The sequence below is a fragment of the Suncus etruscus genome, chromosome 9 (assembly GCF_024139225.1).
Source record: "Suncus etruscus isolate mSunEtr1 chromosome 9, mSunEtr1.pri.cur, whole genome shotgun sequence".
Taxonomy (NCBI): Eukaryota; Metazoa; Chordata; class Mammalia; order Eulipotyphla; family Soricidae; genus Suncus; species Suncus etruscus.
This window is the reverse complement of record NC_064856.1, coordinates 34,303,777-34,323,279: the sequence shown is the minus strand read 5'-3', so window position 1 is coordinate 34,323,279 and position 19,503 is coordinate 34,303,777. Positions and strand designations below refer to the sequence as shown.

General features: G+C 38.6%; 1 protein-coding gene and 1 non-coding gene across 3 annotated transcripts in view; one reads left to right on the top strand and one right to left on the bottom strand.

Annotated features, from left to right (window-relative positions):
• Positions 1-19,503, bottom strand: part of CCDC138 (coiled-coil domain containing 138) — a 113,902-nt gene that overhangs the window by 24,801 nt on the left and 69,598 nt on the right. The window contains exons 13-15 of one of the 2 annotated variants that reach the window (XM_049781367.1): positions 9,127-9,243; positions 6,402-6,582; positions 865-1,041 (exon numbers count right to left, since the gene is read on the bottom strand). In XM_049781367.1, coding sequence (XP_049637324.1) covers positions 865-1,041; positions 6,402-6,582; positions 9,127-9,243 — 475 coding nt within the window. The remainder of the gene's footprint in view (positions 1-864; positions 1,042-6,401; positions 6,583-9,126; positions 9,244-19,503) is intronic. The other variant, XM_049781368.1, reaches the window with a different exon arrangement.
• On the top strand, positions 7,592-7,694 carry LOC126019910 (U6 spliceosomal RNA). The gene has a single exon (XR_007499519.1). It is a non-coding gene; the product is annotated as a U6 spliceosomal RNA (small nuclear RNA).

Below are 19,503 nucleotides of genomic sequence, written 5' to 3'. Positions count from 1 at the left end.
ATGGTCCCCCGTGCCTGCCAGGAGCTATTTCTGAGAAGACAGCCAGGAATAACCCCTGAGTACCGCCGGGTGTGGCCCAAAAACCAAACCAAATCAAAATAAAACAAAACAAAAAACAAACAAACAAAAAAAAAAAAAACAGAGATGAGGTACAATCTTCAAGTAATGTACCAACCCTTTAGTAATTTTAATTTGAACGATTTGTATAAACTCATTGGCTTGGGAAAATAAAAGTAGTTTTCACAGTTTAATTCAATCATGTTATTCTTCTTGTGTTCAGATCAAGAGCCCACTAACTGGGAGATTTTTTTGACTGACACTCTTACTAAGTACTACAAAACTGTTAAAAAAATACTTTAAGCAGGGACCAGCGCGATAGCGCAGCGGTAGGGCATTTGCCTTGCATATGGCTGACCCAGGATAGATCTGGGTTTGATCCCTGGAGTCCCATATAGTCCCCCAAGCCAGAAGCGATTTCTGAATACATAGCCAGGAGTAACCCCTGAGTGTCACTGGGTGTGACCCCCCCAAAAAAAAACAAAGTCAAAAACAAAAAAAATACTTTAAGCATTAGATAGATGCAATAGATTTATATTCAAGAGATAATAAAATTATTTCAGGGCCTGGAGAGATAGCACAGCGGTGTTTGCCTTGCAAACAGCCATCCTAGGACCAAAGGTGGTTGGTTCGAATCCTGGTGTCCCATATGGTCCCCCGTGCCTACCAGGAGCTATTTCTGAGCAGACAGCCAGGAGTCACCCCTGAGCAACGCCGGGTGTGACCCAAAAAACAAAAATAAATAAATAAATAAATAAAATAAAATAATTTCACTGTAATATATGTACATAAAAGTTAGAAACTTACTAGATTCCACTGTCATCTGAAGCAAACTATCAATGACATTGGATAGGAGTCCTTTATTAGATATTCTTAGATGACTTAATATTACTGGAACAGCTTGATACTCCAAAAATAAGGCTTTTCCTTCATCCGTCTTCAAGTCCAAACAAAGAGAATCAAATGCCTGAGCCAAATAATCCGCTGAAAAACAATTAGTAAAATCAACTGCCATTTCAATATTCTGTTGATAATCAGAATCAGGAGGTAAAAAGGGAATCTCATCAGTTGGATAAATTCAAAATGAGACAAAAATTAAATAATCAAGGACTAAAGAATAAATTTAGATATTCTACACTGCAAATGTGTTGAAAATGAAAACAGAAAAGAGGGGAGGACTCACATTATGATAAGGTAAATTTCATTCAATTTTTCATTTAAAAAATGAAAATATATTTCTAGTAAAGGAAGATATTGGTGACGGGACCTGAAACAAGTGGTAGATGTGAAACTGGAATATTGTATGCCCAAAGTTCTGCTATTAATAGCTTTGTAAATAATAGTGCCTAAATTTTTAAGTATTTTAAGTACTTTTAAAATATTTTAATATGGGCTGAAGAAATAGCACAGCAAAAGGGCATTTGCCTTGCATGCAGCCGATCCAGAACAAACAGTAGTTCAAATTCCAGCATCCCATATAATCCCCATGCCTGACAGGAGTGAGCACAGAGCCAGGAGTAACCCCTGAGTGCTGCCAGGTGTGACCCCCTCAAAAAAATAAACAAACAAAATTTTAAAAATATTTTAATATAAAATACTTAAATTATAAAAATATATTTTTAAATAGTGCCTGATTTTTTAAAGTATTACCTCATTCATGTTATATAAACTGAGCTGTAATTGCTAAAAGACTACCTTCTAAGCACATTCGACCTAAAATCTCCAAATGACTGTTGCTCAATAAAATATACCAAGTAAGCTATCAGTTTAAAACAACTGTCTTTTTTTTTGTTTTGTTTTAGTAAAATTAACAATTAAGTTAATCAGTAATTTGGGAGTCAACCAAGTTGTGTGATTTGTCTAAGCTGGAGTGGGCACCTCTGTTCTTAATTGGACTTGATAACATTGCTGGGTTTCTCTCTCTCTCACCTAATCTGGGCTTGTTTTCAAGGTGTCAGGAGATTGTCCTGCTTCCTTAGCAAACTCATCTTAAAAAAGTAGTTATGAGGGGCCGGAGAGATAGCATGGAGGTAAGACGTTTGCCTTTCATGCAGGAGGTCAATGGTTGGAGTCCTGGCGCCCCATAGGGTCTCCCGTGCCTGCCAGGCGCAATTTCTGAGCCTGGAGCCAGGAATAACCCCTGAGCACTGCCGGGTGTGACCCAAAAACCACAAAAAAAAAAAAAGTAGTTATGACAGTTTCGGTTGCATGCTTCAGATACTTCTGTGCCACTGAAATGTTCAAGACCTTTGACTAATATGTTTATGGCATCAACAGGTAGTTTATTATGTGATCTTTCTGTTCCTAGTGTTTTAATCCTGATCTTAACCAGTTAGAAATTAAATAAAGGGTCCAGAGAGATAGCATGGAGGTAAGGCATTTGCCTTTCATGCAGGAGGTCATCGGTTCGAATCCCGGCGCCCCATATGGTCCCCAGTGACTGCCAGGAGCAATTTCTGAGCCTGGAGCCAGGAATAACCCCTGAGCGCTGCCAGGTCTGACCCAAAAACCAAAAAAAAAAAAAAAAAAAAAAAAAAAAGAAAAGAAAAGAAATTAAATAAAAATGTTTGTGACTACAGCTACTTACAGTTTACTATAAGCTAGGCTCAGTTAAAACTTCATTGTTATTTACTCTTTAGAACATCTCTCTTTTTTTTAAAAGTACAGGAAAAAAATCATGACCCAAAACAAAAAATGTGCTGGCTAAGATGTGGTTATAAAGGACCACTCATCCACTGCTGGCAGGAATGTTGTCTAGTTCAATCCTGTGGGAAATGGTATGACTAGATCTCAGTAAACTTACAATAAGACCCAGTAATGTCACATGACCCAGCAATTCCACTTTTGGGTATCTATCCCCACGACTTAAAACACTTTCATTCAAAAGCATGAAAGCACATCATTATGAATTATTGCAATAAGTACAACAGCTAAAAAATGGAATCAACCTAGCTGTCCAACAGCAGATGAATAGATTATGAAGATATGGTCTATATACATAATGGAATATTATGCAACTAAAAGAAATAATGAAATCATGCAATTTGCTGCAACATGGTTGGAACTGGAGATACTGTGTTGACTAAACTAAGTCAAAAGAAAAATAAGCACAAGATGATCTCACTTATCTGTGGTATATAAAGTAACTGGATGAAGAAATATAATGTAATAATATCACCCTTGACCCCAGAAGGAAAAAATAATCAATGCAGGAACAAAGGTGATAAGAAAGGAAAGTAATAGAGGAACAAGCATCAGGACTTCATTTATATTGGGGATAGGTATATGTGGTATAGCTGCTACACATCCAAAACACAGGCTCAACAATACTGAAAGAATGCAATCTAACATGCAACCACCAAACTCTGTAATGTGCCTGCCAAGGTGGCAGGAAAGGGAGAACACAAGGAGGAAGGGAGATGAGACACACTGGTGATATCACATTGGTGGTTTATATTTAGATAAAAGATAAATGTGTAAGTTACTTAAAATAAATTAATGAAGAATCATTATTTTAACACATTTTCAACTGTTCTATCCCCAAATTAATAGCGCATAAAAAAACATAAATAACATGTTATTTGTGTATTGTGTGTACATGCCTGTGTGTTTATGGTGCCTGGTTCTTCACTAGATGCAAGGCAAAAATTTATATGGCTGAGCCATGTAAGTGATCTTTAAAAATATAATGAGGGCCAGGAAGACTGTTCCATAGTAGGAAGCTTGACACAAAGAAAGGGAAAGTACAGATAGGGCAAAAAAGAGACTCCTATAACAACGGTAGTTGGAAATGATCACTCTGAACAAAAACTAGGTACTGAAAGAGGGTAAAGTGATATGGATGATACCCCCCCTTTTTTTTTTTTTTTTTGCAAATCAATGTCAAAAAAGAGTAAGAGAAGAGAGAAAAAAGGAAAGTGAAAATATGTCTGCTAGGGCTAGAGCAATAGCACAGCGTATAGGAAATTTGCCTTGCACTTGGCCAACTCTGGTTGGATCCCTTGCAATCCAATATGGTACTCCGAACCTGGAGTAATTTCTGAGCCAGGAATAATTTCTGAGTGTAGAGCCAGGAATAACCCTGAATACCACTGGGTGTGCCCCCCAAAAAAATTTCTGCCAGAGAGACAGGAAGGGGAAAGGGCAAGAGGTGAGAGGAGGCAGGAAATTGGGGACAATTGTGGCAGGAAATGTGCACTGGTGAAGAGATGGGGGTCTTGCACATTGTATGGGGGATCTTGCACATTGTATGACTAAAATTAAATCAAGAACAACTTTGTCCCTGTGTAGCTCACTGTGAATTTAAAATTTTATTTTAAATTACACACATTTTTATTTTATATAAATACCACAGGAGCCAGAGTGATAGTACATGGGCAGGGCACTTGTCTGATGTCCTATAAAATCCTCTAAGCCCCATCATGAGTTTTCCCTGAGGATAGGGTCAGAAGTAAACCCTGAGCACTGCCAGATGTGACCCTCCCCACCCCATCCCCCAAATACCAATAAAGGACAAAAGAAAAGGAACAAAAACACAAAAAGTTAGCAAAGAATCTTGGACATGGTCATTATCTTTATAAATTATACAAAAATGCTACAGGATAGGTTAATATTCTAATCAGTTTGTAATATATATTCCTAATGTTAAATCAATTTATGAAACATATATCTAGCTAAAGAGAAATCTAAAATTTTAAAAAATGATTATAACTTATAAAACTGGACACTATTTATAAGAAAAAACATTTAAATCATTATAAAGTGACTAGGACAGCAAGAGATAACATTACATATAATCTGGTTGATAATTACCAACTTTAGAGAACTTAAAATTCATTAGTCACTCTGCTAACATAAACTAATTATAAATCATTGGTTTGTGCTATGCCCTCATGTTGATTAGGAATCTTGATGAAGTCTTTCATTTATTTGTTTGTTTGTTTATTTGTTTGTTTGTTTTTGGTTTCTGGGCCACATGCAGTGGCACTCAGGGCTTATTCCTGGCTCTGTGCTCAGAAATTACTCCTGGCAGTCTCAGGGGACTATATGGGATGCCGAGGTTTGAACCCTGATCAGTTAGTTGCATGCAAGGCAAATGACCTACCTGCTATGCTATGGCTCCGACCCCATGAAGAAGTTGTTTGTATAAAGGCACAAACTTAAGTCATGAAAAAAACCTGCAAGACCGAATAAGCCTGTCCCAAAAGACCCTCTCTCTGGATGCAATCAATTTTGCGGGATTAGGAATGAGTTTTGGAGACACATATTCACATAATAGCAGATTATATTCAAATGTCTTATGTCCCTTCTTTGAATGCCCTTTATAAAGTTAGAAGAGTCATAAATTATTGTCTCTGTGCTTCCTATATTCATCAATCATTATTTAAAGCATACAAAATAAATGGTGGGCATGTCTGCTATCATACTGCCCTAGAAAAAGGTAATAAAAGGGGCTGGCGCGGTGGCGCTAGAGGTAAGGTGTCTGCCTTGCCAGCGCTAGCCTAGGACAGACCAAGGTTCGATCCCCCAGCATCCCATATGGTCCCTCAAGGCAGGAGCAACTTCTGAGCACATAGCCAGGAGTAACCCCCCTGAGTGATCATCAGGTGTGGCCCAAAAACCAAAAAAAAAAAAAAGGAAAGAAAAAGGTGATAAAGGAGCTGGAGAGATAGCATGGAGGTAGGGTGTTTGCCTTGCATGCAGAAGGATGGTGGTTCGAATCCCGGCATCCCATATGGTCAATGAGCCTGCCAGGAGCAATTTCTGAGTAGAGACCCAGGAGTAACTCCTATGAGCAACCTTACTTAAAATATAGTTGGAAGATTAGATTTGGCCTGTGAGTTTGCCAATATTTTCTAGTTGAAAATAAATAGTATCTTCAATACTATAAGTAAATATAACAATAATGGTAAATGAAGATCACTATGGGAATATGATTAAGAGAGAACGAACAATTCCTCTTCTGGGATGGGAAAGACAACACTTCAACTTACTAAAATTTAGTAAATACAATTAGGTTTTTAATAAAGTGTCACTATTTTGAAACAACTCAAAATGGGGCCTGAGGGATAGATAGGTAAGGTGCCTGTCTAACACTCAGTTGACCTGCATCCTATATGATGCTCTGAATACTGACAGAAATAACTGAGCATAGAGCAAGGAGTAACCCTGAGAACAACCAAACAAAACAGATATGAAAACAAAAAAAACTCAATTCAAAATTTCATTCTGAAAGGTAAAGTATATTTTACTATGTAAAAATTGCTTTCTATATAACATTCTCTTCTGTTATTTACAATTGATGACACCTTAAGTTCATTCCTAAAGTACATTTGAAAACTTACCTTGAGTGACAGTTTTGAGGACAATTAAGGTTGATAAGAATCTCAATGGTAATTCGGAGCTCTTAAAGAAAACTGCTAACTTTGGTTTACTCTCCACAGAATTGTCTTGAATTCCCTTAGTTACTATTCCTTTAAAAATATCTTCACCCAGCCTCCTCAATGTTGATGTCATAGTTGAATGCTGTAAAAAAAATTAATATCTTAGAATTAATTCATATTCAAACACTCATGTTAAATATATCTAAAATAGGGGCCAGAGAGATAGCATGGAGGTAAGGTGTTTTTGCCTTGCATGCAGAAGGTCGGTTTGTTCAAATCCCAGTATCCCATATGGTTCCCTGAGCCTGCCATGAGAAATTTCTGAGCTTAGAGCCAGGAGTAACCCCTGAGCACTGCCGGGTATTACCAAAAAAAAAAAAAAAAATATATATATATATATATATATATATATATATATAATACACATAATATATAATATATTATATATACTTATATAATAGTTAAATATTAAACTAAAATAGATATTTTAAATTATTGTTCATGGTTGAATTTCAGTCATTCAATATCTAAAACTTATCCCTTCACCAGTGCACATTTCCCACCACCAATGTCACCAGTTTTGCTCTATCTGTCCTTCTTGCATTCCCTCTGCATGTTTTTATGACATTTTTCTTAGAATCATTTTAATGTAGAAAATTTCATTTAAAATTAAGTAAAAAGTCATATAAGAGGGACATATCTAATTAAACAATTCTTATTAATATTCTTTTTAAAATAACATCTTTATTTAAACACCATGATTACAAACATGATTATAGTTGGATTTCAGTCATAAAAAGAACAGCCCCCTTCACCAGTGCAACATTCCCATCGCCAATGACCCCATCTCTCTCCTCCTTCCCCTGCTGCCTCCCTCCCCCACCTGTATTCGAGACAGGCTTTCTACTTCCCTCACTCATTGACATTGTTATGATATATTCTGAAAAAAACTTTACTTTTTATATAAATATCATAATTTATGGAGTATTAAATATGTCATTTTATACTGAGAAGCACTGCATAAATTACTATGGTTCTTTCTCCCAATTCATCCACACTCCCCATTTTTTCTAATCTATTTAAAAATATATAACATTGAAAAGTGATAGTTTCATAGAATATTCATAGAATAATTAAAAATTATGATGATAGTGCTTACTTCAGCAGCACATATAATAAAATTAAAAAGAAACAGAAGATTAGGATGGCCCCTGCATAAGGATGACACAAATTTGTGAAACGTTCCATATTTTTCTGGATCTGCTTAGTAAGAAATTCTAGCAGATAATCTTGCTTCGGATCTGAATTCAATTAGAGCCAGGTTACAGAGATTATTTAGCTTGTTTTTTTTTGTTTTTGTTTTTGTTTTTTGGGCCACACCGGCGGTGCTCAGGGGTTACTCCTGGCTGTCTGCTCAGAAATAGCTCCTGGCAGGCACAGGGGACCATATGGGACACCGGGATTCCAACCAACCACCTTTGGTCCTGGATCGGCTGCTTGCAAGGCAAACGTGCTGTGCTATCTCTCCGGGCCCTTAGCTTGTTATTTTTGCATGCTATAATTTAAACTATATCACTCTTAGATCAGGTAGACTAAATATTCCTACATTTATAAGATGCTGAAGTAATTTTCTTCACAAATTATCCTAATAAGCATTGTCCCATGTAGCTAGTTTATATTTTTGGCATAAATACAATAAATCCTTATTTTCAGGTATTTTTTTGTTTTGTTTTGTTTTGTTTTGTTTTTGTTTTTTGGGTCACACCCGGCAGCACTCAGGGGTTAGTCCTGGCTCTACACTCAGAAATCGCTCCTAGCAGGCTTGGGGGACCATATGGGATGCCGGGATTTGAATCATGGTCCGTTTTTGCATGCAAGGCAAATGCCCTACCTCCATGCTATCTCTCCGGACCCAAATCCTTATTTTCTTGGTTTTTCGGGCCACACTCGTTTAATGCTCAGGGGTTACTCCTGGCTAAGCGCTCAGAAATTGCCCCTGGCTTGGGGGACCATATGGGACACCGGGGGAATCGAACCGCGGTGGTCCTTCCTTGGCTAGCGCTTACAAGGCAGACACCTTACCTCTAGCGCCATCTCGACGGCCCCATTATTTTCTATTATATTCAATAGAAGATAAAAAATTTCATGTTGGGAAGTTCAGAATTTCAGTGGAAACATACATACCATTTATGGGGGAGCAGGGAGCTAGCACAGGGAATAGGGAATGACTAGGAGGTAAATGTTCCACTGATGGAGGAGTTGGTGCTGAAAGGTGGTAAAGTGTTATGCATGAAACCCTATCAGTATCACCACTTTAAGCCAGTTAGCAAAAATTAAATTAAAAAAAAGAAAGCCTCTCAGAGACAGATGAGTAGAAAGCAAAGTGGAAGCAGTGCATTGCTAGAGGAAAGTGGATGCTGGTGTAAAAAGACTGGTATTGAAACACTGCATGTCTGAAACCCAATCATGAATAACTTTTAAGTTCACAGTGACTAAATAAAAGATAAAATAAAAATTTCATGTTGATTTTAGCAACCTAATATAGATTACAAACTCAAAAAACAATCATACATACTGAGTCAAATATGTATGCACTTAGAAATATGTGAAAATGGAATTAATAAAGAGAAGCAAAAAAAGACCTTAAATTAGAAGTATTACATGCAGTCTTATATTAATTCATTACCTGTGTCCCAGCATCCAGCTGCCTTAAAGACCAATATATAAATTTTACAAAAGGTTCATGAAATTTAACATTCACAAATGGCATCCACTGTAGCTGCTCTGTCATCATAGGCAATAGCTAAAAATAAACACAGTATGGAATTATTGTAGTTTTCTCAAAATTCACATTTTCTTTTTTTTTTTTTTTTTTTTTTAATTTTAATTATGACAACAAAGATGCAAAGAAAGAGGACAGGGTAAAGTTACAGTGGAAGCCCAATCACCCATAAACAGGATTCTCAGTAGTCCCATCGATGATATCCCAGCCTTATACTTTCAGCCAAAGAACATTAAGAAAAACAAAACTGAACCCATGTACCATACAATTACTTTGTCCCTCAAATCCCCCGTTGTAGTACATATTATTTCTTAGCAGCACACCATATAATCTAAAGATATTAGACTTATGTAACTCTTTAAACATTGAGGGCAAAGTACATTTATCTAGATCCATGCACATGCTTACTAGTTTAAATTAACCTCAAAAGTTTTAGTGGGTTGTTTTTCTTAAGGATTGGAATCAAGGGACCATAGTAAAAAACGATATTAAAGTGGCATTTGTTTGCATAGGCCCACCAAAACATAAGGGACATGGAAAGACAAATTATGGTCTAAATAGATGGAGACCCTACCCCTGAAGTTTCCTGGCACAGGACTGACTCTAGGCTCCAGGCAAACTAGTTTGTCCAATTCAAGTCATCGTCTGTAGTGGCAATACACCTCCATTCCTCACATAGTCTCTGTTGTTGGTATCATGCTTCTGTCTTAAAGATCCTGGAGTCTACATGTCTCATATAGCAGTCAGGATGGTGCAGAGCATTCTCTCGTTTCATCTCACAATTAAGGGGCAATAGAGAGAACCATGTCCTGTAGAGCGGGTCATTGTTGTTGTCACGTCTTCTCAGTGTAAACGGAGGTGTCTTTTTAGGAGGTCGATGTCAGACCCTTGGTAGTGTGTCTTTCCTGGTAGAGGACTGCTTCCAACTGTTGCTATAAAAGACCTTGGATGTTTCGTAGATAGCGTGCCTGGTTCCAGTGTGAATGGAGAATGCCCATTCATCTGAGGCCTGTGCCAGGTCATTATATCAATGTTCAGGGTGTAAGGTACATTGTAATGAGATTTATTAGATAATAACTAATCTGTATGTATAGTGTTTTCCCATTTTAATGTGTCTATGCAAACAAGGATCAATGCCATGAAGCGTTATTGGTGCATTTGGAGGCAATAGGAACAAGACCAGCAATTTCCATGACATAGTTCAATCATAGGCATCAAACTGAGGGACAGTTCCACCAACAATCCTTACTATACAGCTTACAAAGAAAAGACAAGATGAAAAGTAGATAGAAAAATGATGGTAGAAGAATATATAGAGAGTTACAGTAGTTAAAGAAAATAATCATAAAATATTCAAAATATATATGTGTTCAATATGTGTTCGATTTATGTCCTTCTAAATAGTTCTGAGATTTGTAAGATCTACGGTATGTCTTTGGACAGAGATTAAAACTGTTTGTTACTGAAGGTAAGAAGGGTAAATCAGGGGTACTGGTGGTTGGGAGGAGCATAAGTTCGCGCGGGGGCGCTAGCCCCCACGCGGTTTCAAAATGTAGACTGGTATGAAATTGCCAGTGACAGCCTGAGTATAGCTGAGCAGTTATCTGCCACCCCCCATATCAAACGCCACCCCCTAAGCCAACCCTGGAGCAGGTCTGGGAGTGGGGAAAAACCCAGGGTGCCCCATCAGCTCCTCCCAGAAACCCACCTGGAGATCCGGAGGAAAGGGGGAGAAGGGGGCCGGGTGACCCAGGTCCGGGCCCCCCCTACCCTAGGCCAGGCCAAAAGGCCGCTGGCACATGCGGAGGTCTGCCAGCTGCCCGCCCGTGCTGCTAAAAATCCTGCTCCAGGAAGGGAGAGAGAGACCCTCCCAAGCCTGAAGGACAGGGATTTAAGCCCAACCCAGGCCGGTCCCCAGACCCGGCCTGGGAGTGGGGAAAAACCCAGGGTGCCCCATCAGCTCCTCCCAGAAACCCACCTGGAGATCCGGAGGAAAGGGGGAGAGGGGGGCCGGGTGACCCAGGTCCGGGCCCCCCCTACCCTAGGCCAGGCCAAAAGGCCGCTGGCACATGCGGAGGTCTGCCAGCTGCCCGCCCGTGCTGCTAAAAATCCTGCTCCAGGGAGGGAGAGAGAGACCCTCCCAAGCCTGAAGGACAGGGATTTAAGCCCAACCCAGGCCGGTCCCCAGACCCGGCCTGGGAGTGGGGAAAAACCCAGGGTGCCCCATCAGCTCCTCCCAGAAACCCACCTGGAGATCCGGAGGAAAGGAGGAGAGGGGGGCCGGGTGACCCAGGTCCGGGCCCCCCCTACCCTAGGCCAGGCCAAAAGGCCGCTGGCACATGCGGAGGTCTGCCAGCTGCCCGCCCGTCTCAAAATTCACATTTTCTAAAAGAAAATAATTCTCTAGCAAAAACCTATGTTGGACATCTTAGGAAGGGTCAAAGATATAATCTCAGGACAAAGCAATTACCTTGTATGGAGCCAAGACTGACTTAATTTCCAGCACAACCAGGTGTGGCTAAAAACCCTAAGTAATGCAGTACAACATAGAATTTTATAAAATCTATTACCATTGAGCCACCAAGGATTTTAATAAGATTGTCTTGCACAGGTCTAAAAAGAGATAGGTAAATAAGTACATACTTTATATGCCAGTATCGGGTTTACTCCCAAGACTGCATTGTCCTCCAAGTTCTACAGTGTAAAGCCAAAAAAAAAAAAAAAAAAAAAAGGGCCCATAGGGGCCGGAGAGATAGCATGGAGGTAAGGCATTTGCCTTTCATGCAGAAGGTCTGTGGTTCGAATCCTGGCGTCCCATATGGTCCCCTGTGCCTGCCAGGAGCGATTTCTGAGCATAGAGCCAGGAGTAACCCCTGAGCACTGCTGGGTGTGACCCAAAAACCAAAAAATCAAACAAAGAGCCCATAAAAGGATTTATTTATATAAATATATCTCCATAATCTTAAATGGTTAAATAAATGTATATAACAATTAATTAAAATGATAATGGTTATGGGGCCAGAGAGATAGCATGGAGGTAAGGCGTTTGCCTTTCATGCAGAGGTCATCAGTTCGAATCCCAACGTCCCATATGATCCCCTGTGCCTGCCAGGAGCAATTTCTGAGCCTGGAGCCAGGAATAACCCCTTAGCACTGCCAGGTGTAACCCAAAAAACAAAAAACAAAACAAAAAAACGATAATGGTTATATGACTGAAACTCATCCATCAACAACTTAACTGACAGTGATTCAGTTTTAAAAAATTATAATGAAGGTGCCAGAGCAATAGCACAGCAGTAAGGTGTTTGCCCTGAATGCAGCCAACACAGAATGGACGGGTTCAATTCGGGCATCCTATATGGTCCCCCGAGACTGCCAGAAGCGATTTCTGAGCACAGAACTAGGATTAACACCTGAGCATTGCCTGAGCACTGGCGGGTGTGACCCAAAAACCAAAAATAAATAAATAAATAAATAAATAAATAAATAAATAAATAAATAAATAAATAAATAAATAGTATAATGGTGTATGTACCTTTCCATGAAGATAGCATTCTCACAAAAACCCACTGGACTTTCCCTTACAAGTATGACACATCATCCCCACAAAGGAACACAACTGAAAGGCAAGGATTGTTGATGTTCCTAGGGAAGGTAGCATTATAATAAGAGAAAGCTAGTAAGGAAATTAAGCCAATGTTCCAAAAATCACTGAAACTATAAAGGTTGTTCTGAGGCTTCAATGCATTGAGTTAAAAAATACAGAACTAAGAGAAAAATGACTATTTAAATGCAAATATTGTGTTGGGAAGGAGGTTCAACAGGCTTTTCATGAATGAGCTGTGTTTTAATCCCCAGAACCATGTAATGTCTTTACACAATTCTGTGTATAAATTCCTGGATATGGCTATAATAAAATAGAGATTCACATATTTTCAAATATCTTTTGTCTATTAGGAAGATAACAAAATTTTGAGGATATATTAGAAAAATTATAATGATACTAATGTTTATTGACATGGCATTGCCAAATAGTGCAATATGTATAAGATCCCATTTAAATAAATAAATCTATATGAATTCATATTAAAAACATGTAAGAAAATGTTAAGTATACTAAGTAAAATTTTAATAATTGAGAAAATATGCTTTACTCTTTGTTTTTCATAAATATTTTATAATTAATGTCAATTTATAAAATACAAAAGAAATTTTTTTCTTCCAAACTATATCAGTTCTCTATAAAAGACTTTAAGACATTAAAGTGATATACTGAGCTTACAACAACTTCTGGTATACCAGGCTAGGAAAATCACCTAAAATATTTTTCTGAAAAATCCTATGTACAAAACTATTTATTGTTACTTTGTATAATTAAAATCCTGGTAATAATAGTCTAGAGAAACAGTTCATTTTAATGAATATTCATTAAGTGGACTAAAGATAATGAACCAAAAGAGTAATAATAAATTTAGTAAGAAGTTATCTACAAAATCATATGAAAGGCCACCTAAGTAATAAATAAGGTATAAAAATAACTGGGTTCACATGCATCTTGAACTAGCTAGTCCTGCCTCCAGTTAGAGGGGGAAATAAGGGAGACATCAAGACCAAACAGGAGCAAGACTACTAAGTAGTAGGTCAGATACAGAGGGGACCACATATTCTAGCCACCCTGGGGGTGAGGGAAGAAGAAATGGGAGGGAGGACAAAAATAGAGGTGTAGGGAGGACAATTTGGTGATGGAAATCCACCTGATTTTATGTAAATATGTACCTAAAATAATATTGTCAACAATATGTAAGCCACTATGATCAAAATAAAAATTATATTAAAAAAAATAACTGGGTTCAGAGCAATAGTACAGTGGGTAGGCCGCTTGTCTTGCATGTGATCAACCTGGGTTCAAACCCAGGCAGTCTTTTTGGCCCTCTGAGTGTTCCCTGAGTGCAGAACCAGGAGTAAACCCTGAGCACAGCTGGGTGAGACCCCACCACCACCAAAAAAAATATTTTTAAAAATGAAATTAGGGGCCAGAGAGATAGATAGCACAGTGGTAGGGCTTATGCCTTGCAAGCAGCTAATGCAGGACAAATGGTTCGAATCCTGAAATCCCAAATGGTCCCTTGTGCCTGCCAGAAGTGATTTCTGAGTACAAAGCCTGGAATAACTCCTGAGCACCGCTGGGTATGACCCAAAACACAAAACAAAAAAACAAACAAGAATAAATTAACTAGTTTGAACTTACATATCTGACTACCAGAAGTAACAAAGAAAAAATAAATGACCACTCCCTCTATTAAAATACTCTCTTTGCAACTGACAACTCTAGGGCCTTTTTGGAACTAGAGGCAGAAACATTGCTTCCATTTGAGTCCCAGCAGTCTCCACATCTGACCTCCACCAGATAAGGAGATCCACCTCCACAACTCCTGAACTGCACAGCTACACAATAGCAACCAAAGAAAATAAAGGTCATAAAATTAAAAAATTAGAACAGAAATCAATTACTTACAAAAAATTTTGAAAATACAAATGGTGAACAAAACTAGGGTTTGGTTCTTTGAAATAATAAACAAGATTGAAACCTTTAGGTAGGATAACTAAGAAAAAAGAAAAATAACTAAATAGGACCATAGATGATAGAGAAAAATTACAAGACGTCTCAAAATATAGAAAATAATCATGATGTTATGAACAACTTTGCAATACCAAGCTTGAGAATCTAAAAGTAAAGGGGAAAAAATCTTAAAATTATTTGAACTCCCAAGACTGAAGAAAGAGGAAACAGAAAACCTGAATAGATAAATCAAGTAAAAAATTTAAATAGTAATTAATCAAAAGATTATAAACCACACCTAAGTCAAATGAGGTTCATCCCAGGGGTGCAAAGAGGATTCAGCATATGCAGATCAATTAATGTAATACACCATAACAACAAAAAGATTAAAATAAAAAACACATGATCTTAAATTGATGCAGAGAAGGCTTCTTAAAAGATACATCACTTTTTTCATTATTTAAAAAAAAAAAAAATTGGTCCCCCGTGCTTGCCAGGAGCCATTTCTGAGCAGACAGCCAGGAGCAACCCCTGAGCACCGCCGGGTGTGGCCCAAAAACCAAAAAAACAAACAAACAAACAAACAAACAAACAAAAAAAAAAAACATGCACACTCCCAAAAATAGGAATAGAGTAACTGGAATGAATATTGGGTAGAGCATTTATCTTGCATGTCAAACGACCTAGGTTTGATTCCCAGCACCCAATATAGGCTCCCAATCCATGCCAGGACTAATATCTGAGTATAGGTCTAGGAGTAAGCCGTGCACACAATTGGTGTGGCCCCAAAGCAAAAACAATTTAAAGACGAATTTAAAAAAGCATACCTCAGGGTAGTAACAAGCATTTACATACAACAAGCCCAGAGAATGTACAGTGGTTGGCAACCTTTTTTTTCAACTGAGCCAAATCTCACCAAAACCACGATTGAAATTTATTTTGAGAGCCACACAGGGCGCGCACTGACAGAGACTAGGAGCAGAGAGTCCTGACTCCTGGAGCGGCTGCCCGGCCGCCTGGCACACAGAAGAGCCAAATTAAAAGTGTAAAGACAGAGCCACATGTGGCTCGCGAGCCGCAGGTTGCCGACCACTGTTAATAGTCAATCGTAAAAATCTGAAAGCCTTTCTCTTGATATTGTGTTGGGTTCCACACGCCATATCCAATCCAGGGATTACAAGTCTAGAGCAAGGTATCCTTGAAGAATTAATAATCCTGGCTAGCCATAAAGGTAGAAAACATAGGATTGGAAAGCTTCCAACCTCATGGTGCAGAGAACATGAAACCAACAACCTTTATTCCTATTCAATCCAGTAATAGACAAAAGTACAATATGGAGCTAATGCCATGTAGGCAGTTTTTAACTTATTTTTTCCCTTGGTTTTTGGGTCACACCTGGCAGTGCTCAGGGGTTACTCCTGGCTCTAGGTTCCTGATAGGCTGGGGTGGGATGGGGATATGGGATGCCAGGATTCAAGCTGCAGTCCTTCTGAATGCAAGGCAAACACCCTACCTCCAGGCTATCTTTCTGGCCAGGTTTTAACATTTCAAAAGCTTTGGGTGAAGAGCAGAAGGAGTGAGTGTGGAAGTCTGTATTGGAGTAAAATAAGGTGTGACCTAACAATTCCCCCTATTCACTGAACACAAAAAATATGAAATGGGACAGATCATATTCTATTGTTCTCCAAGAGAACCCCCAAATCAGAGTTTTTAACAAAGCAGTAAAAGTGGCTGTTACTTTGCTTAGGCACATTAAAAGCTGAGGAAAAGGGAGAAAAAAGAAAACTTTAACCTAGATAAGAGCAGAGTGGCCTTTCCCAGGAAGCTTTTGGTCATACCTTTCAACTGCAGGCTTCAGACCAGTCTTTTAGATGTCCACTATCACCACTTGCATTCAACATAGTTTTAGAATTCCTTCCCATAGCAATCATACAAGATAAAGATATCAGGGGCTGGAGAGATAGTACAGGGTATAGTGTTTGCCTTGTACAAAACTGACCTAGGTTAGATCCCTAGCAACCCACATGGTCCCCTGGGTAATTCCTGAATGCAGAACTAGAAATAACCCTTGAGCATTACTGGGTGTAGCCCCAAAACAAAAATAAAACAAAAAGAAAAATATCAAAGGAATACAAATTGAGGAAAAGGCAAACTATTACTACTTACAAAGAATGCATAATCCCTTGAAAACTCCACCAAAATACTCTTAGAAATAATATAAATATATCATACAATTGAAATCTAAAATATACATAATAAAATTATAAATGATACATTGAGGGGCCAGAGCAATAGTACAGTAAGTAGGACATTTACCTTTCACACTTTCACATGGCTGGCCCAGGTTTAATTCCCAGTATCCCATATGGTTCCCTATGCCACATCAGGAATGATTCCTGATTCAGAGTCAGGAATAATCCCTGAGCACTGCCAAGTATAACCCTCCCCAAAGAAGAAATAATACATTAAAACCTTAAAGACTCCACCAAAACACTTTTAGAAATAAAGCAATACAATACAGTAGTAGGTTACAAAATCAATACACACAAATCTGTAGTGTATTGGGACCAGAGTGATAACACAGTGTTAGGTTATTTGTCTTGCACATGGCTAATGTGGTTTCAATCCTCAACATCTTATATGGTACCCAGAGCCTTCCAGGAGTGATTTCTGAGAGCAGATCCAGGAGTTAGTTATGCCTGAGCACCGAAGGATGTGTCCCCCCAAAAGAAAATCTGTAGAGAGCTGAGCTCTCCGGAGTCTGACTGAAGGTAGAGGTGGATCTGTCCACCGTTCCTTGACCCCTGCCTGCTTCGGCTCCAGCAGACTGCTTTTGAGGGCCACACCTGAAGCTGCTTTGTGATCCCTGGGTCCAACCAAAAAGATCACAGGGAGAAAAAATAAAAAATAAAAGTGTGGCGGCTCCACTTCACTCTGTGGCCGCGCACTTTTTATATAGTACAAACCTCATTGCAATACACAGAAATACAGTTAAAGGGTAATAATGAAGAAACAATGAAGGACAACTGCATGCGTGGAGTATGAGGATGGCAGCTCTGATGAGCCAAAAAGTGCCAACTACCTGGTTGACCTCTCAGAAAGGGATTTTAGAGTGGAGATATGGAAGATGTTCATGGAACTCAAGGGGAGTATAGATTGATCAGAACAGACCACAAATATGGAAATTAGAAAACTCCAAACTGAAATAATGGGACTGAAAAATGCAGTAGAGTTAATGCAAAACTCTATGGAAAGCCTCTCCTGTAGAGTAACAGAAGCTGAAGTCAGAATTAGTCAGCTAGAAGATGAGAGGCATAATAACTCTATACAACAAAAGAGATTTGAAAAGAACCTCAAAGAAGATTTTGAACATATGAAAATAGAAATGTTGGATAAATTTAACAGAAACAACATAAGAATCATTGGAGTCCCAGAAACACAGGAAGAAAATCCCCAGGAAGAATCAACAATCAAGGACATCATTACAAAGAATCTCCCAGAGATAACGACTGTATGCAACCAAATTCTGCATGCCCAAAGAGTAACAGCTAAAAGAGATCCAAAGAAAAGCACCCCAAGACACATCCTAGTCACAATGACAAATCCCACAGATAGGGATAGGATACTGAAAGCAGCAAGATCCCAAAAGAAATTACATTCAAAGGAACATCCTTAAGATTTACAACAGACATGTCACAAGAAACTCTCAAGGCCAGAAGACAATGGTGGGATATGGTGACAAGACTGAATGAAATGGAGGCTCCCCCTAGAATAATGTACCCAGCTTGACTCATGTTCAGGTCTGAAGGAAGGATCCATAGCTTCATGGATAAACAACAGCTCAGAAATTTTACAAATACAAAACCAGCCTTAAAGGAGAAACTGAAAGGCCTACTTTAAGACAAGATAGATCAATCTTATAAATAAATATGGCATTAACTCACATGACAATCATCTCTGTCAATGTCAATGGATTAAATGGACCAATTAAAAGGCACAGAGTGGCGAAATGGATCAAAAAGATGAACCCAACCTTCTTCTGCCTACAAGAAACACACCTGAATAGTCATAACAAACATAGACTCAAAATCAAAGGCTGAAGGAAAATCATCCAAGCAAACAACACCCTTAAAAAAGCTGGGGTGGCAATATTAATATCAGACAATGCAAACTTTAGACTCAGAAAAGTTGTAAGAAATAAAGATGGACACTATGTACTAATCAAGGGATATGTACAGCAGGAAGAAATTGCAATATTAAATATATATGCACCTAATGAGAGACCAGCAAGATATCTAATACAACTATTGACAAATTTGAAAGAGGACATCAGTAATAACACAATAATTGTGGGAGACCTCAACATGGCCTGCTCAACACTTGACAGGTCACCAGACTGAAACCCAACAAAAATATATTAGACCTGAGAAAAAAAATGGAAGAAAGAGGCCTAGTAGATATATAAAGGACACTCCATCCTCAGAAACCTGGATATACGTTCTTCTCCAGTGCACATGGCTCATTCTCCAGAATAGATCACATGCTGGTACATAAAACATATCTCCATAAAGTTAAGAGGATAGAAAAATTTGAGGATATCTTTGCTGATCATAAAGCTCTGAAATTGGATGTGAATTACAAAGGTACACTGAGGAAAAACTTTAACAACTGGAAGCTAAATAGCCTGCTACTGAACAACCAGTGGGTCCGTGAGGAAATCA